General features: G+C 45.5%; 1 protein-coding gene across 1 annotated transcript in view; it reads right to left on the reverse strand.

Moving 5' to 3' along the window:
• Positions 1 to 19,274, reverse strand: part of gpc3 (glypican 3) — an 89,709-nt gene that overhangs the window by 21,466 nt on the left and 48,969 nt on the right. The window contains exons 3-6 of the mRNA XM_071539476.1: positions 13,716 to 14,401; positions 6,584 to 6,726; positions 5,874 to 5,999; positions 2,306 to 2,420 (exon numbers count right to left, since the gene is read on the reverse strand). Coding sequence (XP_071395577.1) covers positions 2,306 to 2,420; positions 5,874 to 5,999; positions 6,584 to 6,726; positions 13,716 to 14,401 — 1,070 coding nt within the window. The remainder of the gene's footprint in view (positions 1 to 2,305; positions 2,421 to 5,873; positions 6,000 to 6,583; positions 6,727 to 13,715; positions 14,402 to 19,274) is intronic.

Consider the following 19,274-nt stretch of genomic DNA (forward strand, 5'->3'; position numbering starts at 1 on the left):
CCAGAGTTTGTTTACACCGTGCTCGTTCAGAGCCGCTTGGACAGAAGGTGTTGTTTGACAGACTATGTATTCAACAACCTTTACCGCAGCCATAAAGCATGGTTGAGGTTCTGTGTCTTTGGCCACATTCGACCATCAAATGTTTCTATTGACATGTGTGCTTTCCCTACAGTAGCACTGAACAGTACTTTGAGGTAATGCGGTTACAAATGCAGTTTAACTTGCAGAAATTGTATTTTAAGAATATCTATGAATAAATATTTTGTAGATATTGTTAAGATGAACTTCAGGCTGTTTCTATAGTGATTTGTAGTAAAAAAAAAGTGCATTTACTCTGATTTCTGCACAAGTGAAAAAAGTATTGTTATGAGTCAGAAACAGTTTTACTGCACATGAAATGTGCAATTGAGTGCAGTTAGATTTTTGTCAGATGTTAATCCAGCCTATTGAAGTTGAGATCTAAAGGGAAGTTTCAGTTTAAGCAAAAATGTTCTTGGCTCTGCTGTTGTAATGGGTTATCAGATATGAGATTCAAGGTCATAAATGTTCACAAACAAACACAAACAAACATATACGTTCATATACATGCAACCTCATCAGTACACCATGGGGGGCAATCAACAGTGGAGCAGAAATGAGACAAGTATTAGGTTACTGAGAGCATCTAATCACACACCCACACACATGCAAAAAACAGAGAGAGGGAGAGAGAGAGAGATAGATAGAGAAAGAGAGAAAGCCACTTTGTGTGTTTCCATGTTTATAAGGGATTGCGGATGGTTCTAGCACAATGAGCCTAGTCATTTCACCAGACTGCATTTTCTAGAAAAATCTCATCAAAAGGCCATCAGGAATCAGGAACACGATCCACATGGTAAACAGCTCCACTGAAGCAGCTCTGCTTGTAATCATGTGGCCACAGTGTTTGTCCCTGTCACTGCATGAAGTTTTGAAAGCCTTATTGCATTAGAGTGGATGTGTGTACGTGCCCTGTGTGTCTGTAAAATAAAACCTGTATGTAACCTGTACCTGGTTTCCCTCTAAACTAGCGCTTGAAAAACAGTCCTGCGACAAATCACATGTGTGAGTGACTTTGAAGAAAGAAGGGGGGGGGGGGTAAGAAAACTCCTTACACTCACGATCAAGTATCTGTCCTCTCGCTTCCAACAGGACTAAGCGTGCATGAGGTAATACAGCAAAAGTAATTGAGAAAATTACAGCGTTTCCCCGAGGTGGAGCAACCCTCTGTATTTTCTCTTGCAGTGACTCTGGTTGTCAGGGGGAGCGGAGGACGGCCCACAGTCGCTGCTTAGATCTCCTTGCCCAGTTTGTTTGAACAGGAGAGAAGGATGGTAATCCACGGAGACAGGCCTGCAGTACTCACAAGCTCAGATGCAAACACACACACACACAGACAAAGATGCACACACACACACACACACACACTTGACTGCTGGAAGACGGTGGGGGGATGTAGGTGGTCAGTGGCAATCCAACGTGTTGACAGCTACAAGTGCAACCACCGGGAACCAGGAAATACAGGCAGATCTGTGGGCTGATTTACCTACAGAGACTGACTTTGAGCCTACGTACAAGCATCTCTGCACACAGCCAACCCACTCCAAAAAGGTGGTTTCCATGGAAACGCAGCAGCAAAACTGGGCTTTGGCCTTGACGACAGCTGGGGCTTAGTGTGGAAGGTAGACATATAAGTCCTGTCCGTCACAACAATCCCCATCACCGTCAGAGACTCTCCTCCTCCGGTCGCTATGGAGGTGGAGTATTCATCTAAGGGGAGTGACACATCGGACAATTTTGGGGGCAATATAGATGAGCAACACTCCCAGAGACAAAGTAAAACACATTGCCAAAAGTCCATGCACATGTTTCCTGTCAACAATATTTTCTTGTGATTAAAACAATAATGCTGTGGCATCTGGGTGTCCGGTTTAGTTTCCACAAAATGTCTCCATTACTATAATAGTGTGGAAGCCACTCTATTCACCGCTTCTATTCACTTCACATCTTCACTTGTCCTGTGCTGACCCCCGCAGGAGCTGCAGAGCGAGTCTTGCAGTGTCTCGGGAGTCACTGTCTGATTGTAAGTCAGCAGGAACACCTAATGGGTGAGCTAGTCCGTAAGAGGAGAGGGCAACACATGTGCCCCGAGATAAACAGTTTGTTAGAGAGAAGAGTGTTGGTACTTACCTGAGCACGCACAAGAGCACACAAGAACTGGCATGAACACAGACACACACACACACACACACACACACACACTGAAAAACACATGCACACAGCTCACCTGGTTGATGTGTTTGAGTTTGTCGATGATCTGGCTGATGACGGGCTCAGGGGGCTTGTTGTTTCGGGACTCGGAGCCATGGGGGTGGGATCGCTTCAGGCCAGGGCCAGGGAACCTGACAGGACGGGACAAACTGTAACTCAGTTCTTAATGCAGTTGACTTGAATTGTTTGGAGGAGAAGCTCGAAGTAAGCTTCATGAGTGGAAGCACATAATTAACTGACCATTGCCCCAATCTCTCCAAAATAAGTGTTTATCACCATCTAGTGTTGATAGGATGAATGACTGCTCTTTTGGTTGTTAGTTTGAGGCCAATCTGCAAAGCTAGAACCATAGGCTGGAACTCTATAACTCTCACATAAAAGGTGATTATAAACCCAACCCTAACCTTAACACCAACTTTGACCTCATATACATTATGCCTAAAATGAATTAGAGATGAGAAAATGTTTTTTTGTTTTTTTTTATCATGATGTGATTTTCAAAGATATAACATTTCATTTTCAAAGATATAAGATTTTGCTTTTTTACATTTTTGAGGTTTTGCCAGAAAGTGAAAACATCCTCAGATAAGGAGTTTAACCTCTATGCAAAGTCTGGTCTGTGATTAATTTTATGTACATAAGAAGCATTTCACTGGTCAATTAGTGGCTGTTTATTAATATCTGAGGTTAATGTGAGTAAATACTTTGAACATTAGAGGAGAGTAGGATCAGATCCTGCTGTGGAGGTGGGGGTGGGTGCAGGCAGCCGACAGGCAGGTGCTCACATGCCTCAGTGTTTAACAGTTTGGCTGAGCAGACTCTGCTCTGTCCATGCCTGTGTGTGTTATCGGGCGGAGGAGGAGGTGGTGAGTCTGAAAGCTAGATTTCTCTCCAGTTGTTCTTTTGTGCTGAGGCGTTCCTGAAGGTGTTCCTCTGCTGCTGGCAACGCCTGGCATTAACCCCTTCTGACCGATACTATCGCAGCTTTAAGTAGGCAAGAGTGACTCCATTCCTGCACGCGATGAGACAGACAGCCGTGTTTAGACAGCTGGATTTTAGCACAGCTCCTATCCAAATGAGGTCTGGATTGACTGCCTGAGTTACGACATATCTTCCTCAGGCACCATAGTGATGATAAGGGCTGAGGTCATATCTCAACTTAAATGTCATCTATATATTTCAGCAAATGTTGGGAAGACGAAAGGACAAAATGGGCCAGAGAGGGAAGTGATGATTTGCTGAGAAAAGGTTAGTGAGAAAGAAAAGGGCATTGGAAAAAGTGTGCCTCTAGCCTCTGCCCTTAAAGGCAAAGTATGAGGTTATATTCTGTGCTCATCTCGGCGACACACCCCTGAACACCCCCCCCCCACACACACACACACACACACACACACACTCGCCCACACACACACACACACACACACACATTGCCGCTGCCCCCCACCTTTCACCTGCTGCGTTCATTCATCACTCTCTCACTCCTTCCCAAGTCTGACTTTTCATTAAACTCAAATCACATTTCCACAGTTATTTATTCTTCTTATTAGCCATGATCTCACCCCCATCCACTGTTAATTATCACATTAATAATAGAGAGATGTGTGATCCATTAAGGAGAGGAAAGAGGAAATATGGGTTGAGGAAGGAGGATTAGGGGTGGGAGATTTTGAAAGGGGATAAGCAGCGGAGTCAGGTAGTGTTTCAAAATGATGTATGCCAGTAATGTTGCTGCAACATAATTCACCGTGGAACTGTTTTCACCTCTGATAGTCTCAGTTTTCAGCTCTCAATTTGTTATCCGATCTTCTCTCCCGCTAACAGGACTGATCAGTTAACTCTAGCAATAATCTAATCTAATCTAACACCAATTAACGTGCTTTTATGTGCGGTCTGACTCGACGGCATGTTGATCGGTGAGTAAATCTGACAGCGGAGCCTCCAGCCACTTCTCACTGGGAAATGAGAGCAAACAGCAGCAGAAGAGGAGGCGCAGGAGTCTGTGTGTTGCGGGACTACATAATGGGGTTTGATGCTTTTCACACTCCCACCACCTGTTCACACCTCCCGTCCACAGGCGCAATGCCACTTTCATATAGGATACGGACGGGATTAGCAGTCGGTATAGGTCATGACATGTAGGCTATGTAAGAGGCTACTGTAAATCGTGTGATCAGATGGTTGTTGCTGTTCATTGTAGTTGCTTCTGGCTGCATGTCGGTGTAATCACGCCGCACAAAAGAGAATAAATATGTCATGTGATAATATCTAAAAAGGAATGGAAATAAAATGTTTTGAGTTGACATAGTGTTGTATCTATTACCGCAGTTATCACACACGCTCTTTGATGCTGCGAAAGTCTCGCTCCTCTGATCTTTGCTCCAGGTGGGATGGTAAACACGCCTGATAAAAAGAGCCACATTTAGCTCCGAGATGACTCCTCAAGCATCGGAGACATGCTGCACCCCCCCAGCCCCACCCAGCCACCCACCCAGCCCTTCTTTCCCTCACCCACCCTTCCTAAATTTATCTGTACGAGACAATACTAGAACGAGTACCACATTTGGCTGTGGAGAACCTTCTATCTGGGAGGATAATGGAAGATGATGCAGAACAAATCTCGGAGTGAAAATGTACCCAGGGGAATTCGTAGGCATATGCCCTCGCAGCTGACATGGAGAATTGCTTGCTGCAAGACACTGTAATCTCTCGATCAATTCCTCTCCCTACCTCCCTATCACACTATTTGGTCTGGCTTGTAATCATCCCCTCAGGATAACTCTGCCCCCTTGCCAACCTGTCTCCTCCTCAGACACTGGCTGTTTTCTATCTTTGTCCTCAGCCTCCATATGAGAGACTGTATTACTGGATGAAGACTTCATGTGGGAGTTTGAGAAAGCACTGAATTTATGTCAGAGTCTCCAAAGCAGGCGAGTCCTCCAAGGCAAAATTGAAGTAAAAACATTAACTTCCAGCACTTCTAATGTCATCTGAAATTTGTGCCTCCGCACTGATTGAATTCAACGCACATTTTACGAGGCGAAAGGGAAAATGGACTAAGTAAGCCAAATTGAAATCGGGGGCAGCTGAGAGTGGAAGTGGAAGGGAAGAAGTTATGATGTGGAGCCAAAGGACAGGGGGGTGAAGTGAAATATTGTGAAATCCAAATTAGGTTCTGTAGGGAGCACAGGAGACACGGGATGAAGGAGGAGAGAGCGATCGAAGCGGCAATTAACTAAGCAAGAGGAAGGTGACAGCACGACTGACATTAATAACATCCCATAGAGCCAAAGTCAAGATTTACACTCGCTCTCAGCGGGAGGGAGGACCTTCCTGTGAAGCTCATCAGTTCTAGGCAAACTTACCCTTCAACTCACCTACACTCTCCTAGATGTGGTGGTTTTAATATGTGGAACTCAGTAGGATTCAGAATATACAATATCAGTCAGAGACACAATAAACTTGAGCAGAGCCGTTCTGCAGGCTGTAGAGTGTGTTACTGTGTGTGGTTATCTGTCTGTGGATGCAGTTAGGGTTTAAAATGCCCTCTAAAGCTGTGAGTGCAGACAAATCAGCCGCCGATTTACCTGTCTGTCATCTCCTGCCCATTCCAGCAGAGGGAGTGGTTAGCTGGAGCCGGCTCACGGCTGCACAGCGCCTCCCCAAGGCCGCTGTAGAAAGAGCTGAAGCCCCTCAGGCCGGATATAAACTCCCTAAGGTAGGTAAAGACAGAGAGAGTTGGAGAGAGAGAGAGAGAAGGGGGGGGGGGGGGAGAGACTTTAGTTATGGTAATCTGGATGTGACTCACACTGGTCAGCAGAGAGAAGAGCAGAACGACAAATTGTCTTACAGAGAGAGAGGGAGGAAGACAAAGAGAGAAAGACAAAGGGAGAGAAAGCGAGGCGGCGGCATTGAGAGAGATAGAGTGAGAGAGGGAATTAAGCCAGATAATGGGGAAAGCAAGCAGATGAGATTCCCTTCGAGGAAGAGAGAGAGAAAAGGGGGAGAATCAGCAGTACAAAGTGTCTCTGTTACTAATTGACATTAATCTGGCCACTGTGCTGCCGAGGCCAGCGGCCCTGCTGGGCATTACACTGTTCATTTAAGCCTGTTACTGCATAGTGGGTGTTAAAAACACTCGAGTGGAGAAAGACTCAGTGTCACTGGAAACAGGAGGAGAGCTGTCCACAGTGTCAGGGGCAATATTTGTCTGTAGCGGAGGGAGTCTCCTCTGTCAGTTTATCGGCGTTAAGGGTCTCACTATGGATTACAGGTGTCCGGTGCCAGATTTACTCACCTGCGGAGGCCAGCCAGTGTCTCATCAGCGTCTGAGGGTGACGGCTGGGTGTTGCGGGCAGCGGAGGCAGCGGGAGCCTGGTGAGGAGGAGACGCAACTGAGCGAGAGACCCGCTGAGGAGAGTGGCCGCACATCCCGCTCACCTGGAGACGAGCAGAGGGGACAGGAAGAAATGAAAAACTGACCATGAGCAAATAAATGCTGTTTCCTGAGCCTCTGCACTCCACTTATGTTATATTGCTATCAATTCCTGGACCTGTCTAAGCCTATTTATTCAGCCTCTAATAGCAAGGACACGGCAGACAGTAAGAACCTGTCAACAGCCAAACTATTGGCCTTACTCAGCTGAGCCCCTCTGCAAATTGTCATCTGTTTGGGTTTGTTTATTTTGGGAGGGATGAAAACGGGGGATTTGCATAACAAACAAGTCATTGTATCCTCTGCCAGCCATTTCTGCCTTGTTCGAATTTGTAATCATAACCCTCCAAAAGTGCGAGCGTGAAAATGAGGCCTCTCGTTTGCCTCTTCCCCCGGATAAATGCCATTGTGTTTCCACGCGGGACAACATAACAATAATAAATAAGAAGTCCCTCTCTGTCTCTCAGAGATAATGGACCTGGCCCATTCTTTTCAGGTGCAATAAAAATGCAAATGGCTGTTAATGTTTAGCTTGTGGTTTAATGATTTGCCGGTGGTTTAATTTCCCCTGGGGATACTGGCCAAGGCTTAATTCTGCCTTGTAATGTTAACAGCTAATTGTGCCCAGCTCCCCTTAAGTGAATAGGCTGGCGCCACTGCTGCTGAATACTGATGGGACCTGATAGAGCAGCACTGGACATCTTTATCTGGTGGCTAGGGAGGGCACATGCACATGCACACACACACACACACACACACACACACACACACACACACACACACACACACACGCACGCACACACATTTCCTCACATTTACAAAAATGAATCAATTCATGTAATTATTCATTTGAACATAATACACATAAGCCCATTAACATGATGAACATGCACTCCTACATAATACACTCTTTGCCAACGGTGTACAATACACACGTTTACATAAACACACACATACTCATTTATCACATGCATGCTGACACACAGAAATTCTGATTAGCTAAAAGACAAAGTCGTCAGGGTTAATCAATACAGCCTTGTTACCCAAGGATACAGTGGGAGCCACAGGAGAGACCCCTCAGTGTTGAGAACATCACACACGCACACACACACACACGTACATACGCACATACACACACACACACACACACACACACACACACACACACAAAATCCTGATAGTCACAGATGGCAGAAGCCAGGCATTCGCTAATACCCAGCATCCCTGACCAGCCATCCCCACTAATACTCCCCTACTGTGTACTTGGGGGAAATCACACTCACATGCACACATGCTCACACACACAACACACACACACACGACACAAACACACACACACACACACACACACAGATCATGCACACGCCAGCCCATTCTCCCTGCCAGCCCATTCTCTCTGCAGATCTTCCTCCCATGTAATTCTCCCCTTCTCCTCAGCCTGGAGCAAGCTGGTGCTCCCACAGGCCATGATTAATGTGATTGGAGCTTCATTCCTCTTTTTGTTTGTGTGTTCCAGGGAGCCGTAGGGGAGTTGTGGCACAAGGGAGAGACTGATTCAGCACGCAGCCCTCCACCACCTCCCCGCCGATTGTTTCCGGATCTTCAAGGAAGGGGCTCATTAGTGGGGTATTAATATCACCCAGGGCTGGACTAACACAACCAACAGGAGAGTCTGCAGATAAAGCCTGCCTCAGCGTGAGAGCCCCGAAATATCTGCACACTTTTATCTGCACCGAGCAGCCCGCCTCACTGAGAGAGAGGTGCTGACAACCAGTAGTACAGCAGCCGTGCACACACACACATGTACACACACACACACACACACACACACACACACACACACACACACAGAAACACAGGGAGACATATCCACATGTCCATGCACATGCACACCTGCATCTCAAGTTCCATGCCCTGCTCTGCCTGTGCAAACATTTTCTAATGATACAGCCAAAACAAATCAATGGAAACACGTGTGGATCATGCCACTCTGCTTGTATGATCAGGCTATAATCGTGATTACAACATGTTATACGATCAATTAATAAGTGAACCAGAAAGGGCTTAATTACCTGAGGAAAGCTATGCTCTTGTTTCTGGTTGAAAGATTACAAGTTAAATTGCACAGCTTAGATATAAAGCTGGAACAGTGCCATGGACAGCTGTAACAGCATATTTGAAAATGTTTGGTGAGTAATGTTTGTGTTCCAGGGGAGTTGCAGCTCTTGGGAGAGACTGAGTCAGCACTCAGCCCCCCCCCCCCCCCCCCCCCCCCCCCCCCCCCCCCCCCCCCCCGCTCTGTTGTCACCAGCATAAGAATTGACTTCTGGTGAAACGCAGACATTATAAGGATCCAATTTCAGTTGAAGTAGTTTCCCTTTCAAATTTCCCCCAGTGAAGTGAAAATGAAGGGAAAAAAATCTCACTATGTCTCAAAAGTAAAAAATACTACCAGTCTGCTTTCATGGCTGTATTTTCAAATTCATACAGAGTGTCTAGTTTGAGAATTGTATGTTTATATCTGATTGGCTGATAGGTGGCCATTTTCTGGGCCACATAATGGTATAAAAGGTGTCAACATGTCTTAAATTGTAATTTTAATATGCCTGAACATTTTGACATTTCAATCAAGATTGCAGAGTATAGATCAAGTTAGCTAAGAATAAAATGTAAGTTAATAACAAAGGTATATAAACCACACACATAAACTTGTTTTGTCCAAAAGGTGGAAATGCTATGTAGGAGAATCCTGTTCATTGTGAATTATTTGGAGCAGTGAAATATATTGAAATTATTGATCAAAGCTGGTTAAAAATTTTTAACATGTATTCACACCCAGTAACTGAAACCCAGTACCTGATTCTGTACAGCCTCAGTTAAGGTTTAGACTCTAATCTCTTTTCACATCAATTTTGCTCAATAATATTGTTTAATAAGCCCAGCAGTTCAGAAATCTGGGGTTCAGATTAATGAGCTACGACGACAAATCGTTTTGAAAAGACATTTTGTAAATGTTTTACAGCAAGCTTGGATCATTTAGTTTGAGCAGATAGCAGATTAACCTTGTTTGGGTCTAACAAAAGCTGCATTGCATGGTAAATCCAAAAGTTGTCTTTGTTAAAACATGCAAGTGAATACTGAAGTGAATTAAAAATGTTAATTTCACTAAAATAGATGAGTAAGCTGCACTGATCAGAGTGCAATTTAAAATGAACGTAAAGACATTAGTTGATTGTGGGGAGGATTGTGAGAAATATGAATTTCATGTATTTTGATCAGTTCTGCAATCCCTAAACCATTCAGAGTTGTGAAAAGCTGTAAAAACATGATGTCCTTGTAAATTTATAGAAAGCATTCAGATGCAAATGAGACACAGTCAGATGTTCTGAAGAAGTAGGCACATAATGTACTCTTTAATTTATGCTGGAAAAAGGAAAATATCATGCCTTGTGATTATATAAGGGACGATTTGTTTGCATCGCAATGATATTTCACATTTGACAAATGTTTTATAGTTGTAACTACAAATCATACAGCATACAATTAATAATCAAAGTCATTAAGATGCAATTAACTTGAGTAAATTCATTTCTGGGTTTACAGTAGCAATGACAAATTTTACATATTTAAGAGGCATGCTGGTTGGATCTAAGTTATTTTAATATCACAATAACTATTTATAATAAACATGCCCGTCTGTGTGTTTTTAATCTGGAATGATTTTTTAAAATTAAAATAGCCTTTTTAGAGCTTTTAAATATTCTTTACATTTTAGCTGATCATTAAATAATTACATAAGTTTGTTTCAGCATTTACGAGAATTACTTGCTGCATGTTTGAAAGCTTGAATGGCTTTTATAGCTTAAAAAGTGAAAGTCGCATTTATTTTGTGTCTACATGTTTGCATGGATTAATAAGTAATAAAAATGCAACAGAGATTTAATTAGTGTTTGTGTTTCATCGGGGAAAGAAACAGTTTGGATGTGATTTGATCTGCTCGAGCTGTTTTTGTGTGCAAAGGGAACACAACAGAGAGAGGGCTGATAAAAAGTGTGAAATTTGTGTTATCGACAAAAAGATCTTACAGGCACACAAATAATTGATACATGATAGTAGAATTACGACTTCCAAACTGTGTCAAAGTGTGTAATGGTGCACACTCTGTTACAACTCATCCACTCCCCTCTATATCTTCCATATTTGGTCAGATCCATCATATTTCTGTCTCAACCTACTTCCCATCTTCAGTTTCAGCCGAGGGGTCGGAGGTTGATGGATGTCTCCACCACACTCTCCTGTCCTGCTTCCCCTTGGGCTCTCTCTTCAAACTATCTCCACACCTCCTCCATTCCTCTCTCTCTCTCTCTCCCTCTCTCTCTCTCTCTCTCTCTCTCACTCTCTCCATCTCTTTGTCGCCATTTCTCCCTCACTTCTCCTCAGTAACCGGTAAAAATAGAGCTTCATAAATCATGCATCTTCTCTCACAGCAGTATGTATGAACGAGAGAGAGAGAAAAAAAAAAAAAATAAAGAAGGGGGGGAAAAAAGAGAGAGAGGGATGTTGAAGATGAGATGTAGAAGAGGAGGAGGAGGAGGTGGATGACATCACACTCCAGGAGAGGGAGCGGGAAGTTGACAGGGGAATGGATTGAAACCGCAGGCTCTTGGCCGCCCTCTCCGTCTCTCCGAGCTGCGGGAACATCGGTTGATTCACACCGGGGTTACGCTGGGCGGAGGAAATGAATGTTAACATGCCGGGGAACGGGCATGCTGGACGATGAGTGGTCGTCTAGCTGGCAGAGTACATGTTTCGAGCCCGCGGAGAGGCTAGGAGGGACGTCTCTCTCACACCTCAAGGACACTTTTACTGGGAGAGAGTCAATCTGTCTGTCACCCTCAGTAACAAGGTCCTGCACTTACACAGGACAGGGAGGTAAGTGAGAAACACCCTCTGAGCACTTACAATCACATGAAGCCTTCAAACAAGCCACATGCCTTCATAGGCCCATTATGTTACAGTATAGCAAGAAAAATTATTTTTGCACACCTAAAAGTCTTTAAAGTCCCCATGAAATGAACTCCCATTACTTTTACTTTCTGGAAAACAGAGTATATTTCATGGTGAGCTCATGTTGCACTAGTAGGCGTAAATATAGATTTCTAAACCATCCGATTTTTGAACAACCTGCCCCTCCTGCACCCCTCCCATCAAATAAAACTGCCTTTCTCTCCCTGACTCATTTTCCATTGGTTTAGACTTTTGAATGATCCCTCACTGCATTATGTCCCGCCCCCAACATCCTGTTTCAACTGGAAATGCAGCAAATCAAGGAAGTAAAGATGCCAGACAGGTGTGTAGGACAAAACACAAAAAGGTAGATACTGAGAAAGAAATATAATCCCATATCATACTTTATTGCGATGTTTTGGTCATGGGACCTTTATTACCCAAATGTCACAATAAAGTATGATGCAAGTGTAGACAGTGTGCAGGACTACATTTCTTTCCAAGTACAAAATATTGAAATTTTACTAATAGATAGCTTTCTTCTACACAGGCTTTAAGTCCCTGCTCTTGTAGAAAGTCACATTGAAGCAAGATCATGTAGACGAATACTAAAATGGTTTTGTGAGGTGAAGCAATCAGAAAGTTGTTGTCTAATTTTGGTTGATCTCTCATTACGCCTCGATGGGATAGAATTAGCCATTAGGGAAATGATGCCTCTGTCCCCTCAATGACAGCGCTGAGGAGGGAGCATCTCTGCAAGATTACATTCACTCTGGTTGACACAGACACAGACACACACAGTGTGACACACACACGACCTTGCCACTGAGCTTAACAATAAACTGCCATAGCAGGCTTTAATCCTATATACTGGAACTCGACACAGACCCATAAACACAGAGTAAAGTCATCTGTGACTACTGGCAATGCAGTGTTAAATAAACCCACCAAGGATTTAATTCATGGATAAGGATCTCAGTCCCTTTGCACAGTGAGAGAGAGAGAGAGGGAGAGAGAGAGAGAGAGAGAGAGAGAGAGAAAGAGAGAGAGAGAGAGAGAGAGAGGGATATTTCCCCTAAGTCAGCGATCCTTGCATCCAGCCACGCCCTCGCAGTGCAGAGTAAGTGAGGTCAACCTCTGTGTTAATAAATGATGGGTTCTGAGAGTGGAAACCTGGTCACCACAGGGATTCTGGGTGTGAGAGTGAAAAGTTCAGCAGATATACAGCAGCAAAAAGAAGAAAAACCCCCCCACCACATCCAGCGCTATAACCTCGGCAGAGAGGACCTTCATATTTCATGAGCACTTCTCCCTGACTTCACATGTGGGCTAGGAACCAACTCGACTGTTTTATCGCAGGTTAAACCACACATAAGGGGTTGCCACTGCTGAGCAGGACGAGTTTCAGTCGGACATGCTGGGAGCATCTGTCTGACTGCCTGAGAAATACATGCTTGTAAGAGCAGCCATGTATTTCACACTACTCTGTCCCTCTCTCTCTTCTCTCACCCTCCCTTCCCCTCTTATGCTTTCTCTTTGTCTCAATTCAATTCAGTTCTAAGTGTTTTCTTGGCTTGAATGTGGGAAAATAACATTGCCATATTGCACTGAAATACAAATAATCTACATTTTGTAGCTAATAACCTCTGTCCCCTGCTTGATAGGAGTGATCTGTATGTGTGTGTTTGTGTATGATTCCTTCCTTTTGTCTTCACACTTAAGCATCTCTCACCCTGCAGTGCTTCAGTCAATGAAGAGTCTTCTTGCTTCTACCCCCCTTGTCAGATAGCGACAGCATGTAGTGAGTCACAGTCATCAAGTCTTTCTATGTTGCCAATTTTTGATCATTGCGTCTGTACTTCATCACTCTCTGTAATTCCTTAATTTGTCCTGCGTGTTTTTGTGTGCATGTGAGTGGGATAGTCACTGAGTGAGCCAATGAGTCAGTAAGTGTGTGTGTGTGTGTGTGTTTGTGTGTTGGACTCACCAGGGTGTTGAGGTGGCTGCGTGTGTTTACTGCGTGTTTGAGAGCCAGTTTGATCAGTGAAGGCAGCCTGAGAACAACGGCCTCCATGTCCTGCTCTCCCCTCATGGCGCCGGCCAGCTTCCCCAGTCCGTCCACGTAGCTCCTCCAGTGGGGCTGCACCTCCGCCGCTCCCCCCAGGCAGCCGTGCATCACTGCTTGACAGAAGCCTCTGCAGGCCGGTGGCTCCAGCATCCCCTGGCAGTGCGGGCAGTACCACAGCCTCAGCAGGGCGCGGCTGCAGTCCCGGCCGGGCCGCAGGTGGTCGGTGGTGTTGACAACCTCGATGCCCAGGTTCAGCGCCTGCAGGAAGACTCGTGTGGCCAGGAGGGAGCGAGACAGCCGGGTCATTATCAGTTTGGGATAAGTGCCAAACGCCCCCGAGTCCTTCCAGGCCCCTCTCAAACACTCCTCAGACACGGAGGATGCTCCGCCACCCAGCAGGCGGCGGTAGGCCAGAGGGAAGAGGCGGCCATAGAAGGCCGCCACCATGTGGTCCACCGTGGAGTCTGAGCCCAGGATGTAGAGCGACACGTCCAGGAAGAGCTGGCCCACGGAGCCCTGGGCCCCGCCCCCGAGACCTGGGAACTCTGACTTCAGCATCGACAGAGTGGAGTTACGGCCATGACGCAGCACCAGGTCAAAGGCCTCTGAGAGAAACAGAGAGAGACCGAGAGAGAGAGAGAGAGAGAGAGAGAGAGAGAGAGAGAGAGAGAGAAAGAGGGAGACAAGGGGAAAGTTAGACTATCTTAGATTTGAAATCTGTTGTATTTAGAGCGTGATGATGCGCCTCAACAATCACAACAACCGCGCCAAGCTGTCAAAAAAAGGCAGAGCACTTATCTCCAAAACATCAGACACGTAAACAGATGCAAATTCCCCCAAACACCCATCCCATTCTAACGATCACAGTCAGAGAAACCTTCCCACGCACAGTCTCTGTTTCTCCATCTCACTTTCCCTGTTGTTTTCTCTAATGGGTGTGCACACACATGCACTAGACACACACACACACACACACACACACACACCTCTGTTAACCGCCCGAAATGATGACTTGTAAAATAAAGAGAGCAAAGCTTCGGCATCAGATGAGAGCCAAGATTTGGGGTTTGACCTTTCAATACTACAAAAGAGCACACCAGAAAAGAGCATACAGAGTCTTAAGTCACTTAAAAGGAGGGTATTAATCTCAATATATAAGCCAACCTGGAGAAGCATGGCCATGAGGAAGTCTGGGGGGGAGAAAGGCATACAGAGCAGGCAGGAGGGAGGGACGCACGGCCGATGTGAGGAGGAGAAATAATCAGTGGCGTTTCAAGGCACTAAGTGAAGTCTTATCAACAAGGTGGCAAAGAAGCAAGAGCTCTATCATCGACCCAGTAGCAAAGTGAGCGAGGACCCAACAACAGAGGGGATTTAAGGCTCCATTACTGAACTTAGCAGGGGAGCTGAGAGTCAGTGAAATGAAGCTTTGGACAGGAGAATAGCTGGGGATACCAAAATCCCATTTATACTGCGGCTAGTCCACTACATCACTTTGTTGAGAGTGATAGCCACAACTGCTTTCTCCATTGGGGGGGAACTGCTGGTTTAGGGGACATTTGAGAAGTTATTGGTTTCCGTGGTACAACAACCAGCCATTTCATCTCTCCTATTCATTTCTTCTTGCTTGGATAGTTTAATTTCTTTCTCTTCATGCTTCTCTGAGGTCAAATGAGGCTCATCATCCTCAGCAGAGAGCATTGGGACCTGGGATAGCACTGAGAAACAATGTGACAACTCACTCTTTTGTGTTGCTTCAAGCACCTGAATGTATCTGTGATGTTGTGCATGTGTTTGCGTGCGTGTGTTTTTTTTGTCAGAAAACAAGGTCACCGGGGCCTTGTGACAAAAGGCACAACTCTTTTCCTTGTTTTCTGACAGTGTGTGAAAATGTGTATGTGCAATTTTGAGTATATGACAATATGCGGATGTTTGGGCTACGAAAATGAATGAGTGACACTCTCCCTGCCCTATATAACTACTTTTGAAGGTGCACTTGCACAAGGCATTTAACCCCAAACTACATCAGTAGTGAACAGAAGACTGTGGCTCTTCTCCCAGGTCTGAATGTGTCGAACTATGAATATGAAGCAGGGCGATGCTGAAAAACAGCATGCCTGCTCAGCAAAATCATTCCCCGGATAAATAACGGTTAAGAAAAATATATGAGGATGTTTGGGTGAATATGAGGATGTTTGGGTGCAGTGTATGAGGGTTTTTGGGTGCAGTGTATGAGGGTGTTTGGGTGCAGTGTATGAGGGTGTTTGGGTGCAGTGTATGAGAATATTTGGGTGCAGTGTATGAGGATGTTTGGGTGCAGTGTATGAGGGTGTTTGGGTGCAGTGTATTAGAATATTTGGGTGCAGTGTATGAGTGTGTTTGGGTGCAGTGTATGAGGATGTTTGGGTGCAGTGTATGAGAATGTTTGGGTGCAGTGAATGAGGATGTTTTGGGGAGTGTATGAGGATGTTTGGGGGAGTGTATGAGCATGTTTGGGTGCAGTGTATGAGGATGTTTGGGTGCAGTGTGTGAGGATGTTTGGGGGAGTGTATCAGGATGCAGGGGTGCAGTGCACATCTGTTTAGATTTTCAGGGTACGGCTGTCCTGCTGTGCCTGCGAAGCACTTCCCTCTGTGATCAATGAGCAGACAGATGTGCAGAATGCCAGCCAGGGCGAGGAGACAGGCTGGGAGGAAGGAGCACACACACACACACACACACACACACTCATACACATAAAGTATGCTCGCACAAAAGTAATATATGCATGGTAATATACAAGTGGAAGTAGCATATAATTGGTAATACTGAAATCACAAATTGAAGGCAGTGAAAGAAGAATACACAGCCACCTCAAAGCCATTGTCCTACTCCTTTCTCGGTTTCTGTGAAAGCCTCTTACATCAGACTCTGTAACTCAAATGGTACCTGTAGTATCTCTTACACCACTAGAGGAGAGCCACTTTGTAATGGTAAAAAGAGAAAGACTAGAGGGCTCTTGATAAATACAATACAATGGCGCTAAGTAGCCGGGGTCATGAAGCTCGCTGTAAGAACCATTGCGGGCCCATTTCCTGAGTGTGTTGCTCACTCCCTTTCATCAGCGAGAGCCTGAGCAGGATCAGGTGTCCTCTAATGGAGGGGAGAGGGGCTGTATGTCAAGGACCTATGACATTCTGGATACGACTGTAGGAGGTCAAGAGCACACATTAACAGAGCAGGAACCCACATAAACATATTGGGTCGCACTTAAAATTAGCAGTAGCATTTATTTTGTCAGGAGCAGTCTCTTAGATGGAGCTGGGTCCATCTGGCTATTGGAAAAATCTTCCTCCTCTGAGACTGGAGGCTTTCCACAGGCAGATCAGCAATACAAGGCAGAGGAAAAAGTCTCTGTGCCTCTCCTCGCTTTTCTCTCAATCCCCTTTCTTCAGCAGCCAGCTAATGTTTACTCCAAGGATTTGGTGGCTCTCAACTTGCTTGGACATTAAAATATGGATATTGGATCCCCTGAATTAAGTCCAATACTCAACAGGTACTCTGTCACCCTGTCATTGAGGATACCGTAAGTCAGCAGTGTTATATTGCAAAGGAATGCTTTATCATAATGAGTGGCATATCCACTTTCTGCACTTATCATGTCATTAATCAGAGACGTCAATTAAACTGTAATCAAATGCTGCGTCAGCCATAGCCGCCACATTAATAGCCAAGGCTGCAACAGATTTCAGGTTATCCAAAGTGTAAAACACATTGAATCTGTGCCACAAAGGGGAGCAGTATCACTTATTTCTGACATCCAAAAGATCTGAGTGACTCCAACAATGACATAAAACAGGCTTTTCACATAAACTATGAATGGCCTGTCATATGAACATGCTTGATCTCCACAAGGCTATCAGTCTGGCTGTTACATAAGTCAACTCTGTGGCATCCATAACATAGAAGATGATCCCACTGACTGCGGTTGACACGCTGGGAAGGCAGACATGCGCTGTGCTGCGTCATCAATCAGCGGCCCATACACTCATTATCCCCAGGAGAGGGAAACATCAATAAATTACCCAGCCAATGAGACTAATCCATTTGCCTGATGGAGTGTCACCTCTAGCCGCCACAGAGACGGATGGAGGAGCCGCTGCCACCTGGTCCCGGTGACAAAACAGAACCTGTCCAGGACACAGATAGAGAACTGGGAGGAGAGAGGACTGGAACCATTCACAACGCCACATGCCAGCATACTGTAGGGGCAAACGCAGGCATATGCACAGGCTGTACACGTGCACACACATGCACACACACATACACACACACATACACACACACACGCGGATACACATTCCTATCGGTCTTTCCTTTCATTTATAACCCTGACTACAACAAAAGCAATCAATATCTGTTCATCCATGCCATCGACTGTAAACAATATGTTGTTCTTCCCAACACATTTCATTCACCCACATCAGAGCGACCTGTCCCACGTAACCTGAGAGCTACTCCACCTGAGGAGCTCCTCTTCCAGGACCCGTTGTCTGTTGGAGTCTGGGTGCCAGGGGCTTACGGGACAGGGGCGGGGAGGCAGGGTGGGGTGGGCTGCTTCCAGGAACAAAGCAGACAGGATGCTGGTAAGGCCCAGATAGCATCACCAGCCGACCACGAGGGCCAATGGACAGCGGGGCAGAAATGAGACATGTATTGGGTTACTCCATCTGTTACAGAGCACCAAATCACACACACATGCACATACACACACTCACACTCACACACACACACACACACACACACACAATGCAAACACACAGCGCACACCAGTAGCCAGGTGGTGACAGTGTGGGCGAACATTTGGCAAGCCACGGTGAGAGTGCAAGGTGTGAGTCAGGTGTGAGGACTAGAGCCTCACCTTGGTACACACACACACACACACACAGTATTTCCTTTTCATTCATTTAGCTGCGCCCCCCACCAGCCGCTGGAAAAATGCCTGCACAGCTAGAAAAAAAAGAAAGAACAATGAAAATTCATCATCTTGTCTCATTACTAAACAAAATAACTGAATTACAGCACAATTTTCCATATATCATGATCTAAATATCCAAATGAGAGCAATTCATAAAACACATCACCTAGTGGAACTGATCCTGAAATGAAGCCAGGCGCAAACCTGGATCTCCGAACCAAAATTACTCCCACCATCACATTTCTACAAAATGTCCTACATGAAACGCTGGACACACAGACCAATACTGCTGTTCCCAGCTGATACAGAATATGCCGGGCTGTTTCCTCTGCTCCCATATTTCTGCCTTTTTCGCCATTGACTCCATTGATCTCCGGTGCTGTGGTCCCTGCTGAGGTCAAAGTTGAGCTCCACTCTGTCTCAGTGCAGCAGACAGGCGCCGTTAGAGGGCACGGTGTAGAGGACGCAGTGAGGTAGGAAAGGACGTCAGGGGCAAGAGTGAACTGGAATAACACAGCGGA

The sequence above is a fragment of the Centroberyx affinis genome, unplaced genomic scaffold (genome assembly GCF_046629955.1).
Source record: "Centroberyx affinis isolate AG114_WGS23_722 - 3 ecotype Tasmania unplaced genomic scaffold, CSIRO-AGI_Caff_v1 ptg003460l_1, whole genome shotgun sequence".
In the NCBI taxonomy this organism is placed as follows: Eukaryota; Metazoa; Chordata; class Actinopteri; order Beryciformes; family Berycidae; genus Centroberyx; species Centroberyx affinis.